Source organism: Ciconia boyciana, chromosome 1, assembly GCF_034638445.1.
Source record: "Ciconia boyciana chromosome 1, ASM3463844v1, whole genome shotgun sequence".
NCBI lineage: Eukaryota > Metazoa > Chordata > Aves > Ciconiiformes > Ciconiidae > Ciconia > Ciconia boyciana.
In genome coordinates, this window is record NC_132934.1 from 218,563,849 (window position 1) to 218,588,663 (window position 24,815).

Below are 24,815 nucleotides of genomic sequence, written 5' to 3' on the forward strand. Positions count from 1 at the left end.
ATGTTAGCTCTGCGACAGCATCGCCGGTGACGACCCTTCTGGGAAAACAGCCTGTAGATAAAAAACACACCCTGATCTATACATCCTGGGTATGCTTGTGTTTGCTAGAGGCAGGGCAAAGCACAAGAGGCGAGCTGTAAGCTACTTGAACATCAGCTACAATTATTCAAACAGACAAGACCAAGAGGGGCTGTAACCACAGGCCAAGATTTCCTAAAGGATGATTTTCAGACACGCTGACCCAGCCTGCTGCTGCGCAGCCGGATTCGGGAGACGGACGGATCAATGCTCGCAAAGACGATGGTTTTGGTGGCTGGCTGGTTAATAAGAAGGACGACAAGGGTGGGAACAGCTCACGTGGTTTCGCGTCCAACAGCTCACGTGCTTTCACGTCCAACAGCGCAGAAAAGGCTTACGACAAGCTAACTGTAAATTCCTATACCCTAAATACCCAGTTTCACACGGCTAATTGTGTAAATTATGGGAAAAGGCTTCAGTAAAAGACTTCAGACTGCATCCAGGAAAATTGCTTTGGCTTATAATACTTTAAAACACTGCCCACGTTTATCGTACTGAAAAAAACATATATTTATATTTATGAGAATCCTTGCTTTGTTTTTCTTTCTCCTTAACGCTGCTCTAGGATGATTTTTCCTAAACCAAAACGTAAGAAGCTGAGAGAGATTAAATGCAGACCTGGCAACACTGGAAGCTTAAAAACCAGCGGAGAGAGATGCTTGCTGGCCAAACCACCTCCCTTTGACAGCACGTTCTGCTCAAGGTTGTCCAGAGAAGACCGGGTCACTAGCTTATTCTTCCCACGCTGTTTTCTGTGCCAACTGTCTATGAAACAGTTGAAACATTAGTATTGGCTGGAGGCGGACAGTAACCAGCTCACGCTGGCTCGGTGCTGGTCCCTGATCTCTGTGCAGCATTTGCAAGCAGTTCATAGAGAGAAATGTTCAAAGTGAAAGCTCAGGGGACTGGCAAAAGGCTTCTGGTTTCAGTGCATCTAGCAGCGTTCGCTTCTGAACACTGGTTTTATGTATTTGCAAAGAATCGGTATGGACCGTCCCATCTCTCGGCCCAGGAAGGTCTGTAACTGTAACAAAAACAAAAAAACAAGGAAATTCTGGCTCTTAAATCCAATACGCTGGCCAAATTGCAGCTAGACAACCCCGTGCCGCTTCTCTGCGCCGGCGCTGTACTTCAGAAACTCTCTTTTCCTTCCAGCAAGCTGTCATGATGCTGTTTGCTCTCTAATAAGCGCCCTTGTTCTACCCTGGAGGAGGCTACACCACTAAAGTACCTAAAAAAGATCGTCTGCACGACTACTTGTACGTGAAAGGCTTGCAGGAGCTAATTGCAGTATTAAAACAGAAGCAGGTTTACACTGTAGCAATGGTGCTCTCTCAAATTCCCCAAATCATCCAATTAACCCTCTTTCAAAGGGTCACGAAACGGCATGTCCTACCTCTCACGATTCCCCTCGCACGGGTACTTGTGCTGCACAGCCAGGAACCGAGACACAGCAACTCACCTTTTGAATGTAAGGAATAAAGGCAGATGGCTTTCACTGACCCAACAGGACATTTCTAATGAATTTCAGGGGGAGCAGCTGCAAGTCCTGCAACTCAGAAAGGAAGGTAACATATCGTGTGGGATAAGATAAAGCAAAAGAGAACAAAATTGCCTTGAGAATCCCAGATCCACCAGAGACAGCAGCACAGCTGAGTATTTCTGCAGAAAGGAAAGGACTTTTTCTTGGATTGCACTAACCCAGTGACCCAAAATAGCTGTAAAATAACCTTACCCTGGTTGTGAGAATGTTTAAATTTGATTCTAAAGGAGAAATTAAATGAAATTTTCTCCTTTGTTCTTAGAGTTCACAATCCAGAGGTGCCACGGTACTTCTCCTGCCTCAGGTGAAGCTAAGGGCCCATCACAAACCGAGTTGTTCCTGATCTGGTCTGGTCGGCCGGAGAGGCTGCTGCAGAAAATGCTGCCCCTCGCTTACATTTTGCCATCAGGGCAATTACATACCCCGAAAGAGCACCGCACTCTAGAAGTGAAAATACGACAGAAGAGCAGGTGTCTGCTGCTATTAGATGACACCGAGGCGACAGATAGCAGTTTGTATGCTCCTGACTGTCAGTAAACGAGGTGTGCTTGGAAAACATACCCCTGGCACGCTGTTGCAGATAGAAGTGGCTAAAATATTCCTCCCTCCCATTTTCATAGCGCTGTGTCCATTTGCAGCAATGCAGAGGTGTTAAGATGCACGTATCTATCCCAAGGACCTTCCTAAAACTGAGCTTCCAGCTGTAGGAAAGGTTTAGCAGCTCTCCTTGCTGCTATTCTACATGCACAGGTGTGAATCAAAAAGAGAGAAGTTTAAAAGCACAGTTAACGCTCCCAGCTCGCACAGATGATCAGAAGCCTTATGAAATTACATTTGCAGGTTTAGCTTCACTGCCGGTTTTGGGATACGGCTACGGGAAAGAGCTACACGTCTATACTTCCCTCTGTATAAAGCTATTTTTCTTTGAACTACGCAAATTCCTCGCGCATGTAATGTTTAGCAAGACATTCTAGCCTCGATGCTGCGTTTTTAAGATGCTCCTTTGATACATCAAACAGGCAGTTTCAAACAGTCACAGTTTTAACCTTCTGCGTAGTTTCGAGAGCACACATCTGAAATGTCGTGTTTACACCATTCCTTGCCTCCAAAACAGGCTTTGCCAGTTCAGACTACGACCTGAGCACAAGCAGCGCTTGTCCTGGGTTTCTCCCTCTCCGTCCCTAAGCCAATGCAGTCACAGACTCCGAGTATCTGACGCTCAGCCATGAAGCACACACGTTTAATCAGAAAGATGCAAGAGGAAAGAGGACTTAGGCACAGAAGATCACGTTTCACTTCTCTTTTTATAGAAATGGCAGCGATACGGCAGGACACTTAACCCAGCCGAGGATTATCTAAATGCTGTGTGCCAGGGATTGGAGTAAAGCAAACAGATTTAAGAGCATTTTATAGGTCTTGGGAGGGATGGCTTATTTCAAGGTCAAAGAATTCTGGTAACGGGGGTGGAGAACGTTTCAGCCCCGTGGCGCAGCAAGTTTGACGGCTAGTTTTGTTTGTGCAGTGATGAAGGAGTGAAAAAGAGATCTGTGTTAATAGGCTACAACCTGGAGTGAGCCTGCACCTACTTCTGCTTTCTGGACAGGAAAAGGTTTATAACAAATCACGGACCACAGCCAGCAACTCTGAAAGGGACAGAGTGAAGAATACAGCCACCTTTTCTTCTTTTTCTGATGGTGAAAATGAAAGAGAAGGTCAGCATTTCTGCTCAGCAGGCTAGGAGGACAAATTTAGTAAGTGAAAGCCTTAACTCTGTTCTCTGGGTAAGCTGAGTAAGGAAAGAGAAGAGCTTTAGTGGCTGCAACTGAAACAGGAGCAGATCAAGAAGAAACATTACAACCAAGAAAGGATGTTTGGACCGTTGCTAACCATCTGCATTGTTAGAACAGATAAAAGCCTGTTATTCCGAATCTGCCTAAGCCTGTGTTATAAAAGTGTTATTTCTAATTTACACTGAAGGTAAATCCATGGATACACAAATATTAATTATTCTGAGTAAAACTGGTTTCCATCCAAGTTTCTTATCCTTTTGAAGTATTCACAGAAGGGGGGGGGGAATCAAGATCTTTTAATGAAAAGTTTATTAACTCTCCAATTTTTTAAATACTTCCTCCTGCCCCCCAAAAACCCAGCTTCATCACCAGTAGACTGGGCCAACTCTGAAAGGCAGCGAGCCTTAATATGGGTTTCCCAGCCAGCATCTTGCTGGAATCACATTTGAATGTTTTTACTCTAGCAGATGATTGCCCCAAACCCTAACCAGAATCAGTGTTGCAGTGCCGTCTGTGTGAAACGACACACCTAAAGAGGTTAAATTTTTTGCCCTGAAAAATCAGCAATAGTATATAAAATAACATGGAACACACGAACGCAGTAAAGGCACACAGGGAGGAGAAGGGAGGCCAGGGGCAACGGTCAGAAATAAGATTTGGATAGTAATCCGGGCCACCTATGCAATGGCTCTGACTCATTTAAAAAATATTTGTAGCTTACAGTAAATACAGTGTTGGATGCTGTTAAGCTTAGCCAGGAACTTGGATAATTTTCCCTAAGTTGTATCAGGAACTGCCTGGAAAAAGACTGAGAGGAGAAAAGTGCAAAGCTACTTGCTGAACTTGAACAGTGGCAGAAGTGGAACCAGGACTGCTGGATCAGACAGGACAGCAGGCGACCAGTGTGGAAGAGGAGAGCTGGGAAGGACCTCAAGAACTGGAAACCTGAGTCTGATGTAATGGAGAAAAAAGGTAAAAAAAATTTTAGATTTCGTGAGGCTTTGTAGAACTCGGGTCCCTGGAAGGTGACCACAGCACCCAGGCTGAGGCCTGAGCTGCTGCAGCACCTTCTCAGATCCCCGTGTCCTCGCAGCAGGAGCTGAGACGACCCTTTTGTCTCAAAATGCTGCCAACTCCTTTGACATGACTGCCCGCTTCACCTTCTTGCCGTTTCTTCGTCATTTTGCATAGGAAGACAGGGAAAGCAGGCAGTCAGACAAGACAGGGAGAGGTGGCAGGAACACTAGGAAGGCCAGGAGGGAAGTTTGCCAGCTGCCACGTGAGTGGGAGCGGACTGCTGATCTTCAGATGAGAACAGCTCGGATTTCAGCCTTGCTGTCACACTCCGTGTTTGCTGAACTGTGCAGAAACCAAACAAACCCAGATTTAGAAACTGATGTTCTTAAGGCTAATTAAGAACAAACCTATGAGAAAGCAGTTTTCCTGAACTACACTTTACCTTCGGCATAGGCGAGAAACTTGTTCTTCACACAGGCTGCTTGATGCTGGGTACACAACGCGAGGCACAACTGAGTCCTGTCTCAACAGAAGCCTACAAGTGCTACTGCAAAGGATTAGCTGTAGTTAATCCTGGATTTAAGCTGGTTTAAGGTCAGCTATATCCAAATCGTGCCTTGCTAATATGCTCCCTAATTATTAATCACTTTCAGGAGTGTGTTTCTAGCCACTAAGCTCAGCACTGCAGAGAAAGGGAATTCAAGTAAAGCTGATACTAATACTAAACCGTAGGTTTGAGTGATGATTTGCAGATGCACAGAAAGACACGGAGCTTCCACAGGAAGAACCAGAGCTAACTCTGCAGCGAAAGCAAAACTTAGAAGCGGGGGCATGGCAGCGAGACAGAGGGGAAGGGGATATCAGCGATGGACAGAAGGGAACAAGGACAATTTGAAGGAGATTCCAAAGGAGAAACACACTTGAGATTCTGCTTTTGATTTAATCCAAAATGTTTAGACACAGCATGGAAAGTATGCTTAACAAGCGCTAAGACACACTGCAGTCCAGGTGTTATAATCAAGATATATCTTAGAATCCTTGAAGCATGCTATGCCCAAGACTCCTCTGACAGAGGTTCTCTACTTTCATCAGGAACAAGTTTCAAGGGCTGTAGGAAAAGATAATATTACGTAAATGAGAAAAAAAAATCGTTTTTACAACACAGAACAGCAAAAAGGTATTTTACTTGAGCTGTGAACATGTTTATTAATTTAGTTTCCATTACTTCAGAGCTATTAGATCCTGCCTGTTTCTGTGCTGTTTAATTAAGCAAGCTGCTTCCGATCACATAAATGTTCCTTAGAGCCTTTTTTTCATAGGTCCTAAGGAGGGGAACCAACACATTATCTTTTCTGGGAGTGGTAAACAAACAGCCCAGCCGCTGCAGTACCCCGAGCCACATCAACATCCATAGCAAAGCTGTGGCTGGAAAAGAATAATATGTAGACCTCAAAACAACTGAGCCACAAACTTTTGGAAATAAAATTATCTCTAACCTTTTGCAGTAAATAAATGTTTATGCACATAAAAACATCTATGAAACAGCAAAAGCAAATCAACAGCTTTCCTGTACGAGTAACGACGACTCCAACTATTCTACTACTCCCTCCATTGAAGAACAGTTACTTGATATCTCTCAAGGAGAGGCTCTCTGCTGCAAACTCTAAAAGATCTCTATCTGTCTATCTAAAAGATATAAAATTGCAGTCATATTTACAAGTTACAGCTTGCGTCCTCGAAATTACGCACCTTACCTCACATTAAAGCACAAAGAAGGGTGGAGTGAGCACCTGCCACTTCCCCGACCCCAACGGAGAAGAGCAACGTTCACTGCGTATATAGACAAACTGGTTCACATAAACGCATAAGTATCACAGACGATGCAGCCGTGAATGCTGAAAATGATTCTCACAGAGAGAAGAGGTATCAGAAAGACTCTTCTTGACTTGATTTGGAAGCCATCACCTCTAACCTGAGTGCTGACAGGCAAAGACAGGGAAAAGTACTTCCATTCCTGCTTTAACGAAGGGACTCCGCTAAGCCGGGACAATAAAGGAAAGGATGTCCCATACTTACTTTCAGAGCTGTGGAAGGATGAGAAGAAATGCTGAGCAGCCTCATGGAAGCTTCCATCTGCTGGGGTGGAAGGAAGAAGTTGGGAACAACAACAGGATGAGATCTGAGCAGAGCTGTTAAGGAACAACCTTTGGCAGCATGTAGTCGCCCAGAGCTCCACAGGAGCTGCAGATGTGGAATAAGCCTCACTGTAACAGCTGTTAATGGATCCCAGATGGTGAGTCTCATTCAGTTTAATTAATATTCTGTTGTTCTGAACACTTGGTTCTCTCACCTTGGCCTCACAGAGCATGGGACACCAACTTGCTTTACAGTAATACCTTGCGTATTTGTCGAGTACTTCATCCTGCAAAAATTCCAACACAACTTAGTGAAACTGAATGCGAGATTTGGGATCCGTGCAAGAAACGCGGGAAAGTATTTTAAAAGCAAAATAAACTATGTTTCTTTTAATACAGAAGAAACATAAGAGCTATAATACACGGAGAAAAACAACATGGGGGAAAAATGCAAGACAACATGTTGAAACTACCCAAAATGAAGTAACTCTCACGGATCACAGAATATATTGGTTACAAATGGTAAGGAAGTCATCACTACGTTGTGTGAAACACAACATAACAGGGTCTTCCAACACCTTCTCAGGTCACCAATTCTAGACTCATTTTACAGGCAAGAGCTCCACACAAGGAATTTCTCTCTCCTGAGGCCAGTGAGATTCTAACCAAGAAATAGGCCACGCTCCTTGAATGCAATGTGTGTTTAAGAAAAGAGAAAAGAAGGATACAAAACAATTTTTGGTTTGTTAGACTTTTCTGACTCTTCCAGTGGGTCTTCACTACTGTCATCAGAAAAGCTTTCACTATTTCCTTCCAAGCCTGCTCGGGCGGATACACTCTTAACATAGATCTCATCGGAACCGCTTTCTTCCTCGTCTTGACGATATTCATTTACAACCTCACCGCTTTCCTCCTTCTCTCTTTCTGTGGTTTTTGGATTGGTCAAACCAACATCTCCCGGAAATGCCAGTAGTTCTTTGGAGGCTGCGTGAAACTCTACATTTTGCTCTATTGGTTTAGTGTTAAATGCTCTATCCCAGTCACAATTTCCATTTTCTACAGGGCTGTTGGCTGTTTGATGCATTTCTGATACATGAGCAGGCTGAAACAGCTCCTTCTCCGTTGTTTCTCTGCCACTATTCAAGCTTTGAAAGCCTTCTGTTACTGCCCAAGGACTACCCTCGTCTGCGTGGAGGCTAACACATGGGCTAAGGGCGGTGAGCATGCTTTGGTTGTCACCTTGTAGTATGCTGGAGAAGGTACTGCTCCGTCTGCTGTTTCCTCTTTGCAAACAGTCTATATCCACTGAGTGCTGATCTTCAGGCCCCAAATCTACGGGCTGCTGGTCAGCACCCTGCTCCACTTCAGATAGCACACTGGACCAGGGACTAGTTTTGTCCGTTACGGTGGTTATTTCGTTAAGAGTTCGTGGTTCTATAATGTCTACTTCATATTCTTCTTCACTGTGTGGCTGGATGGCAAAAGCATCTTCACCTTCCTGGTTGTAGTCTGTTGGCAAGGGATGCTCATCTTCAGGGACAGCTTGCTCTAGAAATTCATGCAACATGTGTCTCTCAAACACCGCTTTCCCAAAAGAGCATGGCTGCTGTGTATCACTGCGAACGCTGGGTGAGTCCAACTCAAGTTGGCCTTGACATACTTCGGTTCTGGCTTCTTCATCCTTCTGGTTGGGTACATGTGTAGCACCCAGCTTTCTGCTGTTGTCTTGATGCACATCAGAAGATTCTTTACTATTTTTAGTTATAGTCTGTAAATCTGATCAATAGAAAACAGCATCAGGAAATGCACAGAGCAACAATTCACCTTTTATCTGATTTATTTGAGTTTTTTGTAGAAAAATCATATATGCAAGCATGGTTAGGAGTTAAACATGCACAGCTTTGTCAAACACTCTGCTGATGTGATCACATTCTGCTCTCTTTACCATTGACAAGGCCAGGAGAAGGACAGAAATGCTAAGGAAATGTTCAGGATGAAATTACTGGGAAATAACTAAGAATACCTACATCAATGTAAAGAAAAAAAAATTGAACAGTGAAAATTCTCTGATATACAGAGTACACCTAAAGCAAATGGAAAAAATACCTATTGCTTGGAGTGGCTAAAAACAGTTTGGCCAGTTCAGACCACGTGGGAAGGAGAGAGGAATAATCTAGACAGGAATGATGGATAATCTAACCACCTTTTCCTCGCATAGCTTCCCCACGTTTACGTAGGGGCCCAGCAGACACAGTTGGTACTGATATTCTCCAGTTTTCAGTTCGATTTAGCAACTTGAATCGAATGACAGACAATTGTTAATTAAATATTTGTAAAACAGAAATTCACTCAGGACTATTGCTCGGTTGTGGTGGTAAAATTGTAAAGTCTGAAAACAAAGAGCTGCCTGTGCTCCTAACACAGGCTCTGAAAATAGGTGTTTGGATTAGGAACCTAAACATTAATAAAATCTATGCAATCCTGAAAAATCTCTGGGGATTTTACAAATTCTTTAAAAAGCCACAATCACCTATTTTTGGTTCCTAGTTAGCAGATCCTATTCATTTCTTGCATTCTTTGAGAAATTAGTTCACCAGTATTAGGTTAAATGGCAAACTACTGTTACTCCGAGGCAAGAGAAAAAGTCTTGCTATAAGGTAATGGTGGAGGACATTTGGAAAAGGAGAAGGAAGAGTTTGAGACAGATTGTAGAAGAGAGCATGTAAAGAAGCAGTAAAAACAGTTAATAAAGATGAGAAGGGGAACAAAAAGAGCAGAACCTTGGAGAAGAAAAAGAAAAAAAAAAAAAAAAGAGAAGATCAAGGTGGTGATACAAGAATGGCAAATTCTGGCATAATAGACTTCAACTCCATCTCTTGGAAGTGCTGCTTCCCTGTAGGTAGCCACAGGCAGAAACAGCACAGAATAACTTTTCAACTGGCAGCGCTCCGAGCCACAGTTTATTCTCTACTCCGATAAAGTACTTTAAAAGCACCAGCATGGATTTGATTTCCTAGTCATTTTGCTACTCACAGCACCTCTCTCGTATGAGATGAGAGTGGTATGAACAGTTAAGCTAACATTAAATTAACTGCAATCAGTGAGCAGGCTAGCGCTGAGATGAAGAGCGGTTACAACGGAGCTGTTAGAAATGCCAGGCAGAGTGAAAAAACATACGCCTGAAAACAAGGTGTACAAAGAGATATGGTTTCCTTCCCTGTTGTGTCATACTCGATCCTTATTAAGGATGTCATTCTGTGTCCAACAGCACTAACGACAGGGAAAATTAATTGCCCTGATGCCTCTAAAAGAGGAAATGTACTGAAAAAACAGAAGAGAAGCTGCTTACTAAGAGCTTTGCCTTTCCCATCCTAAAAAGGCTTTATTTTAGCTATTCATCGTAGCGCATAAATTTCACCTGAAAACAGAGATATGCCAATTCCTACTAGCAAAGAACCACAGACAGCTCAGTACCATTCTGTCACAGAATCACAGAATCAATTGTTTTTCTGCAAGAACGCCCTTTTTCTACTGAAAAGACACTGAAATTTCAGTAGAATTTAGGCTATCTTGAGAGGGCCTTAACTCCTACCTAATCTTCCTTCTGAATGTTTCAGTTCAACACTATCATTACTGACAGGGGTTTGAAAGTCTCTCTGAAGCATCCTCCCAACGGACCAACACGTACTGAAATTTGAAGATACTTTAAGGCAGCTTCTGACAAAAGATTCCAAACCAAGTGACAACTTACCATTGATGAGGCTGCTGACCTGAGACACCAACTGACTAGATTTTTCCAAAAGATGGCATCCATTGGGATCCACTTCTCTGCTTATCAAGCCCCGATGATCATTCTGCCGCTCCTCATGACTTGGTTTGGATGTGTTACCATAACTGAAGTCAGGAAAAGACCTGGTCAGCTTCTGACTGAAGTATCTTTGAACCTCATCCAGCTCACTCAAGTTTTTTCTGTAAGCAGTGGTAAGAAATTTGGTAAGAGGAAAAAATAAGCCTGTGGCAGACTGGTTCTATTTGTATCATTCTAGTCAACAGCACGTAAATACGCAAATTACAAGATTAAGGGTTATTATTGAAAAAAATACATCAGTAGGTAAGTGTTGAGGTTGCTCTGTCTAAGCAAGAGGATAACACTCAAGAACAAATGCTGAATTAGCTATGAAACTTAGAATAGAATCATAGAATCATTACAGTTGGAAAAGACCTCTAGGATCATCTAGTCCAACCATCAACCCAACACCTCCATGCCTACTAAACCATGTCCCGAAGTGCCACATCTACATGTGTTTTAAATACCTCCAGGGATGGTGACTCCACCACCTCTCTGGGCAGCCTCTTCCAATGCTTGACAACCCTTTCGGTGAAGAAATTTTTCCTAATACCCAATCTAAACCTCCCCTGGCACAACTTGAGACCATTTCCTCTTGTCCTATCGCTTGTTACTGGGAGAAGAGACCAACCCCACCTCCCTACACCCTCCTTTCAGGCAGCTGTAGAGAGCGATGAGGTCTCCCCTCAGCCTCCTTTTCTCCAGGCTGAACAACCCCAGGTCCCTCAGCCGCTCCCCATCAGCCTTGTGCTCCAGACCCTTCCCCAGCTCCGTTGCCCTTCTCTGGACACGCTCCAGCCCCTCCATGTCTCTCTTGGAGTGAGGGGCCCAACACTGAACACAGCATTCGAGGTGCGGCCTCACCAGTGCTGAGTACAGGGGAACAATCACTTCCCTAGTCCTGCTGGCCACACTATTCCTGATACAAGCCAGAATGCTGTTGGCTTTCTTGGCCAGCTGCGCACACTGCTGGCTCATATTCACCCGGCTGTCGACCAGCACCCCCAGGTCCTTTTCCACCGGGCAGCTTTCCAGCCACTCTTCCCCAAGCCTGTAGCATTGCATGGGGTTGTTGTGACCCAAGTGCAGGACCCGGCACTGAGCCGTGTTAAATCTCATACAATTGACCTTGGCGCATCGATCCAGCCTGGCCAGGTCCCTCTGCAGAGCCTTCCTACCCTCCAGCAGATAGACACTCCTGCCCAATTTGTTGTCATCTGCAAACTTACTGAGGGCGCACTCAATCCCCTCGTCCAGATCATTAATAAAGATATTAAACAAGGCTGGCCCCAAAACTGAGCCCTGGGGGACACCACTTGTGACCGGCCGCCAACTGGATTTAACTCCGTTCACCGCAACTCTCTGGGCCCGGCTGTCCAGCCAGTTTTTTACCCAGCGAAGAGTACACCTGCCTAAGCCATGAGCTGCCAGCTTCTCTAGGAGAATGCTGTGGGATACAGTGTCGAAGGCTTTACTAGGCTGGAACTTAGGCTGGAAGTTAAAAAAACAAGCTAGTTTTAAACTTACTTAATCAAAGGAGCTGGATTTGAGATGACCTTCCAATAGAAGTCACAAAGCCAAGAATATTAATTGACTTTATGACTGAGCTTGATAAAAATCTGAGGATTTCTACCTGCTTAAGATCTAAGGATTTTATGATATATTGCTTGTGGTAGCAGGGGAAGGGATGGAATGACTCAGAAAGTCTATTTCAGTCCTATATTCCTATGGATAATAAATATTCTTCTCCTAAAATTTACACCCGATTTAAATCTAGAATCTAGTCAAAAGAAAAGTGCTTCTAGTAAGAACAAAGGCATCCTGTTGGGAAAGGACATCCTGCTCCATGCACCATGAAAATGCTTACAGGCTTGTTCTTGCATCTGTGGAAACCAACTCAGAGCAGAGGACTGCTGGCTTAATAGCGTGTGTTGTGTTATAGGTGTACAAAGACGGGTAAAGCAAAGGATTCAATCCAGATTTGGAAACACTGCTGTTGCTGTTTCCCTTCAGAGACTCACAGCATTGCTAGAGCCTCAGTCCTAACGCAGAGTTGCCCCTAATCCCTGCTTTTCCAGTCTCAGTCTCATCCTGCTGTGAATTACACTGATATCCCACTGATCCTCTTAATCGGTTATTGTATATTTTCATTTCCTTTAAAACTGGATGCAAGAATTCTTCAGTTTCAAGCTCTGCTTTGCAAACCTCCAGCTTTGAGTTACCTTGTTGGCTATAGCTCTGCTTTACCTGAGAGCAGTTAGAAGAGAAGCGCGTGATGACAGCGATAACGAGTCCATCTTTGCTGCCCGGTGCGCGTTTCCTTCTGCTTGCTGCAGGGATTCGTGAAATCTGCGCACGTTCTGCATATGCTCTTCATGGCGAGGCGTGTGTGTTCCAGGGGGACTAATTCTGCTAGAAACAGCCCTACGTTTAACAACAGAAAACAGTTTGAAATCTCTAATTGTCAAAAGTCTGCCAACTAAGAATATCCAACATCTTTAAATGCATTAAAGAGCCACTGATGGATGAAACGAGCTCTTTCAAGTGTCATCAAGAATGGCATTTATTGTTTCAGATTTACACTAAATTAAACTGCAACTACCCTCTCCGCACTGGTTAACCGTGTGGCTGATAGGGAATTTGCAATGTCTGCTGGAAGCTGCCAAGCCAGCTGTTCAGGCCACATAACGGTGGCCCATGGTCCCTCTAAACGTCAAAGACACATACAGGAAAACTATAATCTCCTGTGTATGCTAAAGAAACAAACCATGAATTAAAATGCTCTCTCACATGTCGCTAGTTAAATATATAAACATCGGCGCTTGTTTTAAGGGACAAAAAGCAGGAATTGCTGCAGGATATCCAACAGTCCTAGTCCTGGAATGTGCAATATTACAGCATTTCACCAGCTGTCATTCACTGGCCATGGACAGGAGTTACGGCAAAATAAAGGGGATATATCAGTAATACTCTATTCTAACTTACGCTTATTATCCTTACTAAAAATAAAAACAAACACAAACGCAATCCTGATTCTTATAAAGGCCTGGAAGAAGTATCTGCCAGTTTTAGCAGTGGCATAGTGTAAATCCTAATGTAGAAGGGTGTAATGAAACAAAAGAAACATCAGCGAGAAGAAAAAGAACATCTGGGTTTTGCAGAAAGGAACCTGTCTCAGGATTGCTATCTCCTGGGCCACCCTCTCACTGGTAAAGGGAATTTGGTATAATCTTTAAGCCCAAACACAGGGTAAGAACTTTGACAGGGCTTGATTTATTTTTTTGGTAGAGTCAATAGGCTTCACATAGGTAGATTTCTGAGCCCTGAAAACGATCAAAATGACCGATAGCCAGCTGACTTACCGCTCTCGAGTAGGAACACTGACTTCCTTTGACAAGGTGTTCAACATCTGCTTGGAAAAGCTTGTAGCATTACTGGGAAAGGTTGGAAAGCTGGCCTTCACCTAGAATAAAAAGGAACACCACACATGAACCTTCCACAGCAAGAAAATAGAGAAATTAAAGTAGTATCTTGCTGAGCTAGCAAACAAAACCTTAAGTTTTCTAAATAGCTTTAAACTTGCAAAGGATTTTCCAGCACTGAGCTGAAGTACCATTTAACAACACTCTTATTTCAGAAACATTTGTTAATTCCTCCCACACTACCGAAGAGTAAACTGATGGACAGTAGGGTATAGGGGCTCCGTTACATGTGTATATCACACCCCAGCGTAACTGGAAAGTCTAGAGAATAAAACACACACAAGAAACGGCAAATCTTTCAGAAAAATAGATTTCTGCCAAACTAGAAAGTTCCTAACCAACGAAAGGCTGAATTTACAGTATGTTTTTGGGCATCAGCTGCCACCCAAAGCAGCAAACAGAACAATGGCACACATCCAAACCCACAGAATATTCTCCTAACAGTAAAAACCCCCACATGCACAACGAAACACCAGTGATAGAAGCCACTGGAGATGTTAATGATCTAGGTTTGAATGAGCGCTGTAACTAGTGTTGGCCTGCAGCTACCATGGAAACACAGAGCAGCATTCTTAAACAAGGAATTAAGTGTTTCGGATATATTTACACAGACTGATCCATTACAGTGCTGCGAATTTGCTATGTTTGCTCATTACTTCAGTAACCCACAGAGTCAGTGCTGATTATTAGGAATCTAATCAGATATGCACAAGGGAGGAAACTGAAGTTCGTACTGAAGAACTTGCTGGCTGGGTCCGGATCCTTGCCTGCCTTTCTTCTTTGAGATTATTTATGTTTTGAAGAGGGGAAACTGCTACTTTGATCTGTCCTCGGCACTGTCCACTGAAGTCCGTGATATTGTACCACCCGCACACGAGCTGGAAGCCAGAAAGAAGAGGAGAAAGGTCCACTGATGCAAATCCTATCACTCGCTCAGTCTCTGGGGAAGAAGAATATAAAGCACATATTAATTTAAACTGCATGTACACAAAACATTTTCAGGAATGCTAAAAATCAGCCAGTTATACAGCCCTTGAAATACATCTAGACTTTACAGGAAAGACATCTTATAACACTGAAAAAATGGTTTAAAAGCTGGCAGCTCTCATGAGGGAAAGAGCAAGTAAAGAGTGGAACAAAAAAAGTGGAGGAAATAGAAAATGGAGTTTAAGACAAGAGAAATGAGACTTAGATTTTGGTTGTTAACATGTTTCATACTAAGAGAGTTATGGTGCCTGATTGAGAAGCAGGAAAATTTGTTTCGAGCAATTAAACCAGCTCCCTCCCTACGGATTTGCCAAAATAGCCATCCCTATTGCAACTGTTGATAACCTGAACACCTACGTTGGTAATAATTCACAGCAGAATGAGGGCCTTGCTGCAGGTGTAAGAAAGGACATGAGGGTTATGTACCCTATGCAGTTCTTAATCAGAAGAACTAGTTAGACAAGGGTTGTAATAAAGGGAAAAATATTCAGCTTGAAAATGGGCTAGAAATAAGAGACAGACACATGAAAAAATGAACCTGGAGGCCAATCCGGGGACCTCAGCAAATGCATTCCGCCTCCAGAATTACATTCTCACTTCAGAAACTCCTGTTTCTTCCCTTTTCACTTTGCCAAAACTTTCAAAAATGTCATTACACCGTTGCATTTTTGTGCAACATTTTACCTTTTCTGTCTTGCAAATTTATCTGCAGTACAGAACAAACAATCCTATCCAAGAAGAGGATATTATTTGGATTACCGTAGCAGTTACATTCAGCTAAAAATGTCCCTGCTGAGAAAATGAAAGAGCAGGGCAGGGAGAGGGACTGGCACGAGAATCAATGTGTACACACAGTACTCTCTATAATACAAAGAAAGGCTGAGTTACACAGGAAGTTTACTTTTGAAACAAGAAATCAGTCAGCTGAACTTTAGTATGTAAAAAGGAAGAAAAAACCCCAGTATTTTAAAGATCATATCCTAGCAGTTTGAATCGAAGAAGTAGGGCTGTCTTCCCAACAACAAACACATAGATTTTTGCACTTGCTTGGTACCAATTAAATACTGGAGGATCTGTCTTTACAATTCTACTCTCCAATTTACTTAACAGAATTTACTTTACTTGTTTTAAATAAAAATCACCCAAGGAAAGGGATGCAGAAAAGACACTCCTCAAATACTGCACTACAAACTTTACCTGCTTTATGCCACACTTTGAAGACCAAGGTTTGCTGTGGATCCAGTAGAAGTTCTTTGGATAATCTGTTAAGAACAAAATCATAATTTGTTATGCAAAGTCAGGAAAAAGAGCAAGTGCAGTAAAATGCCTCTGAAGATTCAATGCCATTGTATTTACCCAGACAAATCAGTTTCCTTCTGGAATGATGGGGGGGGAGGGGGAACACAACAAAACCCAAGATCATTGAGCCCTCAAAAGCATAACTGTCTTTACATGGTTTTGGCTTTTGCTTATTCAAGAAGTATTTCCCTCTCCTCGCTCTTGTTCTAAATTTAAAGGATAGGACAATAGATCCACAAAGAAATGGAAATACGCTTTATTTCTTGACTCAATAATACAGTGACAGCAAAGCACTGGGGTTATGGTTGAAAGCTGTAATATGTGAAGTTGATTTCTGGAAAAAAAACACTCTGACAATTGAAGTGTCAAATGTAGAACAGCTTTTAAGTTGCTTGAAGCAATTCAGATATGACTCTGAGCATAAGCAACCTCTGAAACAAAACTTTTAAACTTCAGCTATCAGTCTTTCAATGGTTTCACCATCATTTTACAAATTCCCTAAAGCCAAAAGCCCAACTCAGCAGTCTGGCAGAAAAGCCCACTCCTGTGCAGGCACTGGTATGTATTTGCATGCATTTTGTGATGGACAAAATAAATTCAGTATGCTTTCTTGTTGCCTGTAACAGACATATTTCACCTAGTTTAGAAAACGCTTCTGGCTACTGCTTTGGAATTAATTTAAACTCTGGTATAGAAACACTGGGGAAACCACAAGACTGCAAACACAGGTTTATTACCGAATGACTTGATCTGCTGAGGTTCCTTGGAGTGGTCAATTCATCTGCTCTAATTTAGGCTCAGATATCTAAGTCTGAGCTCTGTTCCCTACACTATTTTGGCAGTCACTAGAGAGAAACAGGCATCCTTAAGGAATTTTGTCCTAAGTTGGGTCTCTAACACAGGTCAAGTGACTCACCGTCTGGAGGTGCCTGCGTCTCTCCAGTGACTGCAGAGGAAGCCACGGCTGAACAGCTCTGAGTCAGAAACCTAACTTCCAGATATATAAAGTTTCAGTAGGTGAATCCCAACTTAGAGCTCTGGTCCTGAACCAGGGCATAATTTCTAAGCATGAAACAAAGTAAAACATACCAAAAAAGCCAATAAATTGGATCAAGTTTTACTTAACCTTGCCAAGAGTCCTTTAGCAATTAGCAGCCCCTTCCTCTAGACGAGGAAACTACAGATGAGTGGAAATACACTGACTCACCCAAGGTCTTAAGCCAAAATACAATGCAGCCAAGGTTCCGTGCATGTCAAACCATCCTTCCTCAAGCTAGCTTTAAGACCAAGCCTCCTCAAACAACTTTTCACCCAATAGGAGCACATGGTCATCATAAAACATGGAAACAAGCATTTTTAGCTGAGTACCGGCCTGGTAAGTAGAAAAGCATTCCCCCTGCAAACTGCATATGTCCTTTTCACACCCAGCCTGGCTGTCAGATCCAAAGCGTGTCTGTGCGAGTCCACATCGCTTACCTTGCTTGTTGCTGAAAGTCCCAGACCGGTGAGTCTGTATTTTCTATTACTGAAGTGGTTATTGGAGCATCTGCACCAGCAACAGCAAATGATACGCAGCTACTGGGTGCTGTTACTTCACGTTCTGTCAAAGGACTCCCTAAAATGATACAGAATTCAATACAGATTTGTTATTAATAATTAAAAAAAAAAAATCTAAAGGCAGTTCAGCAATTAAAACCAGATAATTAACAAAGAAATCCACCATCTAGGAAATACCCCTTTTCATTGGTGGAGCTGAAAATACTTTACATTTACAATGGGAGCAAATATTACTTGAACCTTTTACAGAGCAGAAACTGGAATATTCAAGGGACAAACAGAAAAACCTTTTGCCCAAGATCATCTGAGAAGTCAGAGGCAAAGCTAGGAATAAACCCCAGGTCTCCAGGACCATGTTCCAGTGCTTGAGTTACCCTCAGTGCTGGACCACAGAGTTTGGCAATCCTAGCTGCAAACATAGAAAATACCCAGTGTTACAAAAGGCAGTTTGACTTAACAGCTGGATTGCTGAGAGGAAGCTCACTTGTGTTGACTGAATAAGAAAATGCACAGCTGGTGTTAACAATACCCAAGGATAAATAACATTTTTATAGCCTCTATTAGTTCATCTTAGAAAGACTGAAATAATTAGAGAAACTTAACATCCCTGCAGGGTAGAAACAAGTACCACTCTCATCTGTTCTGAAGATTTAAAGAGCAAAAAGCAATACATACAATTTTATTTCAAATTGTTGCTGGCTTCCCTCCCAACTTTTCCCACCGCCCTTCATACCTACTGTAGAAGTAGGAGATTGTGTTACAGATAAATTGCCATGGTTCCCTGTATTTTCCCATGGTACATGCTTTGAGCAGGGATAGAGCACATGGAAAGTAAAATACCACTCACTATTAAGTGCACCTGTACTCCCACCAGCCCTGCTCCTGCACCAGCAGGAAATTTGAGAGGAGAAAGTCTAGTGTAGATGAGGCCTTAACATTTTGGCCAAAACATCAAAGTTTGTATCAGAGTTAGGGAGGGAAAAGTCAATTGCCTTCATGTCCTAGTCCGGGGAGCTACACATGGGGCAGCAGGTAGGCTTTGCTGAAATTGTTTTTAAGTAGCTTCAGGAAATACCATTTTTAATCTATGCACAAACTAGACCTTTGTGATTGCCAACCTAGGCATTCGCTCTGCAAAGCACCAGTGAAACCTTTAGAAGGCTCCTTGCGTAAACACAGTTCAGGGCTGGAACCACAAGCATTTTCTCCCTCATTCATCCTGAAATAACCTGGGAAAAGGTTTGTGAGAAAACAGGTAACAAATTAACTAGTCTGACTTAATTGGGTATGTTTGCACTTAAAGGCAGATAGTTTATCATCAGAGGAACACAAGGTCAAATTAAGGGATGGAGCTAGATGTTCCCCAGACACTGCTGAATATTATGGATTAGAGATTGTTGAATGAAAGCTGCAGAAATTATACAATCACTTGCACTGAATTATAGCCCAAAAAGGAGGAGCGATGCTTAGGGCCTCTTCCCTTCTGTATGTGACCCTTCCGGTCATGTTCACATTAGTGAGATTAATTTGCTGCAGTGCATCACGGCTTGTAAAGCTGTAGTAGCATTTTACTGCTTACAGAGCTGTTCAGATGGTGAATTTGTAGCTGGCAAAATCTGCTAGGAGAAATGGACTTAGCCAAGGGGAAACAAGATCAGACTTTGCAACCAGCTATCACTCAGTTATTACAGATTGCTTCCTCCTTTCTGCTTTCCAAGGGCTCAGCATGCGGCTTTGGACTTTTCCAAGACCTTGCTGGCCAGAATGATCAAAACTGATGAGTATGAATCTGATTTAACTAAAAATAATTATCTTTTCTCCTGAAGTCTGGTTCTCTGTGGAAAATACAATCAAATGTGACTCATTTACAGTAGCTTATTGAGTTACTGCTTATTTATGCCTTGACCATGAGGATTTGCTTGAGAATGAGATTTTTTTTTTTTTTTTTAATATCCGCAACGACTTCAGTTACAACATGCCACACAAAACTCTTTGCAGTTTGATAAGACCATAGATATGACAATTCAAACACAGATGTGGGCAATGTGAGCTCAGCTTGAGAGAAATGAGCAAGATCTGTCCAGACTAGCTCACCATCTCCTGCATGTAAACGCAGACCTAAAATCAATCTTTGGAGTCAAAGGCAAAACCAGCATTTCTCAAGTGTTAGCTTGCTTTTCCTCCAGGAAAAGAAAAGCCTATAATAGAAAGAATTGCTGGCTCTAATAAGAAAGGTCAGCCGTAATCAAAGGAGTCTTACAGAGCCTGATTTAGCCTAGTGACTCCCAATGCTTGAACTTTGCAAAGAAGTTACGCTTAGAAATATTAGTTATAAACTAAGGGTTTATATGGCTGAAGGGTTGCTGGAAACACGTTCTTTACTTTATTCTGAAAGGACAGTTGTCCATATGACAAAAATCTCTCTAAGGAGCATCCTGGCAGAGAAGCCAAGAGTGGGAAGGGAAACCCCTTTTGCTAGGGATGATCTTCCATTGATAAATACACGGACCTACATCCCAGCGAGGTCCATGGAGAAGCCTGAGCTCCTACGCTTCTGTTTTGTAGCTGCTCTGTGGGGAGAGAATCATAGGCTCCGTGCCTGCCAATCCAGCAGCCGTTCACCAGTGGTGAAGCTTAACTTTAAAAAAGACCACCACAGGCAGAAGAAAATCAACAGACATCTATTCCCTGGGGAAGCGAGAACTGTACAGAAGAAGATGAAAAACATGGCAGGAAGAGGTTAGCGACTGCAGATTAAAGTGACTTCAGTCCTTAAAAGATACGTGGAAAGTTCTGTTCTAATATTGTTCGAAACAGTGCTCAAAACAGTTAGAACTAAGTTAGAGAAAAGACTTGTTGGTTTGAATGTCTGCATTTTGTAGAACTTCTATGCTTTTATAGAATTAATTTCATTCCTTTCCAATGTTATGAAATTTAGGCTATTTCTTTTCTTTATATTATTTGGAAGATGAAGCAAAAGAAAACAGGAAAATTGACTTTAGACCACAAGAAATACGAAGAGGCTTGAGGAAACATTTTGTATCTTCATTCAGTTTCTAAAAATTTTGTATCTTAAGTAATTCTTCCAAAATTGCAGGAAGTTTATCATCCATAACATAGTGGACTGGAAATGTATTCCAGCCTTTTTATCTGTAACACAATAATGAATTTGTTATCATGAAGAATGAAAATCCTTCTTGAAACCAGCTTATATAACATTTGTTTCAGTGTATCAGTTGCCTCTCAGTTAGTTACTTCTAAAAATCCCCTAAAATGATAAGTCGTTTGAAGATGGAAATATTGCAATAGTGTACACCATCAAAAGAAACCTCCTTTACCCCATCAAAAACTTCGCAGGAGCAATGTTACAGCAGGTTCCCAAAGACTATGAATTCCAGAAGATTATAGAATCATTATAAAAAAGCCATCTGTGGGGCTCAATATGTATCAGAATTACTTACACTTAAATCATGGCTTATATTTGACTCTTTTAGTTGTGTTATCACGCCATAAAATGCTGAGTGTTTCTTTCTGGCATATCACCTGGACGGTGAAACAGTTGATCTCAACAGAGATGTTGCCAGTAAACTCACCTCGGGTCGTTTCCTTATTCCTATTTGTATTTAGGTAGCTTGCAATGGCCCAAACAAGGTCAGATCACTCCAAGAGCTGAGCAAACACAAAGTGATCACGTCATGCAGCGCTAGAGGTGCCCATGGTGAAGGGTAGAGCACCTGATATGCTTTAAAGGGTTTAACTCATCTTTAACCAAGAGATTCACTTACAGACTGCAACTTGAGGGAAAAACAAAAGGCTCCAAAAACCTGCAAATTCACCAAGTGTGTTACATTGCTGCACATCAAGAACCAAACATCACCTGCTAGGAAGGAATATTTTAATACTCTTAGCATCAATTTAAAAGCAAAGAGCAATTCTTTGGTGACCCTCAGCATAGCGACTAGCCACCAAACTGTAATGCTCACTCTACAGAGCGGGAAGCAGTGTGTCAAGCCTGGGTGAGCTGAGGCTGCTCTGCCCTTCCATTGCCCTTCCTCACTGCTGTGTCTGGCAGTCTCCAGATAGCATGAGTAAGCCAGCTTTACAAATTCATTATATGCTAAAAATGCTAATTCGCAAGAGTCTTTGAGATACGAGTGTCTTGGGGTTGAGTTATTCAGATAATGCTTAACTTCAGAATTCAGCTGTCATCTGTAACAGTGAACATTATATTATTTATATTTTGGATTTTATTAAGAGATAGGCTGAATAGTTTAACCTCCTGCTTCCCCTGTACTTATACAATGATGCAATGCTCTCGGGGTTGCACCACTACAAGGCCAAGTTCAAAACCCATCACATCCATTCACCGTGCCGGAGGAATTTTGAGGATTTGTTTTTAAATTGCTCCATGCAGTACCTGTTACTAACAGATCCCAGGGGAAAAAAAAAGAAAGAAAGAAAAAAAAAGGTGGGGGGGGAGGGGCGGTGTTACCTTTTAAACTTAGATGCATTGCTCTTTCCACAAGGATATTGACAGCAACTGTGTTTTCCAGAAACATCATGTCTTCTTCTTGTGGTTTGCCATCGGTGATTTCTGAACTTACGATATCCAGTTTCTGACTCTGATTTTCAGAGACCTGTTGGCTCAGATCAGGTGCTTTCTCTGTGCCTTCATCTTCACTGTTGCTGTATTCCTCAGCAAAGTGAAGTCTGCTGGGCAGAGCAGCAGAAGTGGAAGAAAGAACGATGTGAACGCGTACAGCAGCTCCTGCTAGGTTTGCAGCATTGCATCTGAACAATGGATAAACCCCTGTAAGAGAATTCACAACCAACCAGCTAAACAAGGCAAAGCAAAACTAGGATCTTGGAAAATAGCTGGTAGAGTTCATTACAGTAAAGATCTCACATCAGACCAGCAGAATGAATTTTGGTTTTCAATATAATTTCTATGCAAGGTATCACCCAGTGCACTGTTAGAAACATCAGCTTGTAAAGGTTAAAAACAGGTAACCAATCCCCCAAATTGGGTACATTTTCCCACTGGCAGCTCAGATTACTATTCTAAAGCGCATCAACTTCCTGAGAGTCCTGGGAATAGCGCCTCTGCATAATTTTATACACATATATGGAAAATACAATACAGACGCAGCACAAAATTTTCTTTTAACTCTTGTTCCTTCTCCCTTCCCTAAGCATACTCCAAAGAAGAGCCAATAACCTGTCCACAAATCCGCCTGCAAGCTGGGCGCTGATGGATACCACGTAGATGACAGAAGCCTAAGTAACCGAACAAAGCGGAAGTTTCCACGACCTTCTTGCTGTCTAGTCCTTTGCTCTGACTGCAGGCATTCAGCCTCCTAGAGAGACATTATTCTTACTCCTTCTCACTCTATTATGATGCCAAATCCGTAACTTTGAAGAAATGTTCTTCATCAATCCACATAGGCTAATTGCTCTCCCTATCACTGATCGTTACTGCCAATTTTTCACCCATTTAAACTTGCTAAGTTTTGAATTCGGTGAAGCAAGCATTTTAACCTTGTCTATCTTCAGTGAAAGGAGGAGCTGAGAGCAGGCTGCATACAGGACAAAACAAAACTGTAAATGTTTTGCTTAAAGTGACCAGAGAAGTAACCAAACTGAAACGTCAATAAAGAGGAATGAAAGGACAATGTTCTTTAGGAACTTACCACTAACACTTAGTGGTTTCCTTGACCTCTCTGCTAATGCTGCGAGGTCGACATAGGCAGATCCAATAAGACGATCTGTATCAAGTGGTCTTTCCACATCATTTTCTTTACCATATGCCCACCACACCTGGATTTCTAATTTCTCCTCTCTGAAGAACCAAAGCAGTCCTTGGCTCCTTCTGAGAGTCACCTTGTTCAGTTTCTTAAAGTTCACTGTAACGTTCTTTGTGTCATCACTCAATTTTGGCCTCCGAAGCAAAGTCCACGTGGCTTCCTGATTATATAGCTTATACCTGAGGTAGCAATAAGTGCTTTTATTTAGATGTGTCTGGCCTGCAAGCAGCACACAGTGGACTGGCAGCCATACTCTCGGAGTTGAGATGGTCACAGTCGCTGGATTGTCACTCTGCTCCCATTCGTCGCTATCATCCATGCTGTCTTCATGGCTCTCCTCACTGTTCCATCCTAAGAGCTTAGCAGCCTCCAAAACACGCTCTCTGTCATCCTGATGAGCAAAGGTAACAGAAAGTTCCAGTCCTCCCACAACGGCCTGCATGACGTTTGTGCAGTGGGAAGGCATTAAATCTTCAGGGAGGGTAACTGGGTACCAGCCTGTAATACCTGCAGGAGAAAAGATCGTAATTAGACTTATCCTACCTTTTAAAAACATCAGTAAAGAATTTTCCGCTCTCTGGTCATTAGTCAAGGACCAGTACTTGAAGTGTTTCTTTCTTGTGAAAGTCTGGAATTTGTCAAATGATTTCTAACCTGAAAAAGCAGCAAGTTGTTAGACCTTAGAAAACCTCACCGGTAGTTCTGATCCCAAAGGCATTTTCCTTTCCATTTCATGAATGACACTCATTTTACAAGAAAACTATATCCCATGAATCTCCAATTATAAAATTAGGCATTCTCAGTTTTTTCCTCCTCTCTTCCCATTAAAAATAAACCCAAACTTCATGTTGGAGAAAACTAGCGCTATACTGAGATTAAAGTAGAAATAACCAAGATGGTAATGACAACATTATTATTACAAGACATTATAATCACAAACTAACACTAGATAGAGGAGATATTTTACATTTAGTTTAAAAAAAGTTAATCCAACTGCTTTCTAACCTATTTAAGCCTTTGTTTCCAGCTTTGACATCTCAAAAGCAATCATTGGTCCTCCACCGAACACTACTACTCTTGGACTTTCTATCTTAAGGTAGAAAATAAATGGCACTGAATAAAATACTAAGGAGGTTAATATTAATTCGGCTACTACACATCCTGCGCCCTGAAAACTGACCTTCAGACAACAACCCTTATATGAGTTTTCTAATACAAGATTTTTAATGAAGGCATGTGCAATGTCTGAGAGAACTTTGGTCAAAAAAAACAACCA

At 42.2% G+C, this 24,815-nt stretch overlaps 1 protein-coding gene across 5 annotated transcripts in view; it reads right to left on the bottom strand.

The window, feature by feature from the left end:
• C2CD3 (C2 domain containing 3 centriole elongation regulator) overlaps positions 1-24,815 on the bottom strand; it is a 51,664-nt gene that overhangs the window by 2,108 nt on the left and 24,741 nt on the right. For 2 of the 5 annotated variants that reach the window (XM_072850965.1, XM_072850964.1), the window contains exons 23-32: positions 23,426-24,046; positions 22,228-22,545; positions 17,655-17,793; positions 16,077-16,141; positions 14,627-14,832; positions 13,773-13,873; positions 12,658-12,834; positions 10,315-10,532; positions 7,292-8,339; positions 6,505-6,607 (exon numbers count right to left, since the gene is read on the bottom strand). In XM_072850965.1, the coding sequence (XP_072707066.1) occupies positions 6,505-6,607; positions 7,292-8,339; positions 10,315-10,532; positions 12,658-12,834; positions 13,773-13,873; positions 14,627-14,832; positions 16,077-16,141; positions 17,655-17,793; positions 22,228-22,545; positions 23,426-24,046 (2,996 nt within the window). Of the gene's footprint in view, positions 1-696; positions 1,103-6,504; positions 6,608-6,657; positions 6,851-7,291; positions 8,340-10,314; positions 10,533-12,657; positions 12,835-13,772; positions 13,874-14,626; positions 14,833-16,076; positions 16,142-17,654; positions 17,794-22,227; positions 22,546-23,425; positions 24,047-24,815 lie in introns of those variants that run through there. The other 3 variants (XR_012040515.1, XM_072850966.1, XM_072850967.1) reach the window with 3 other exon arrangements.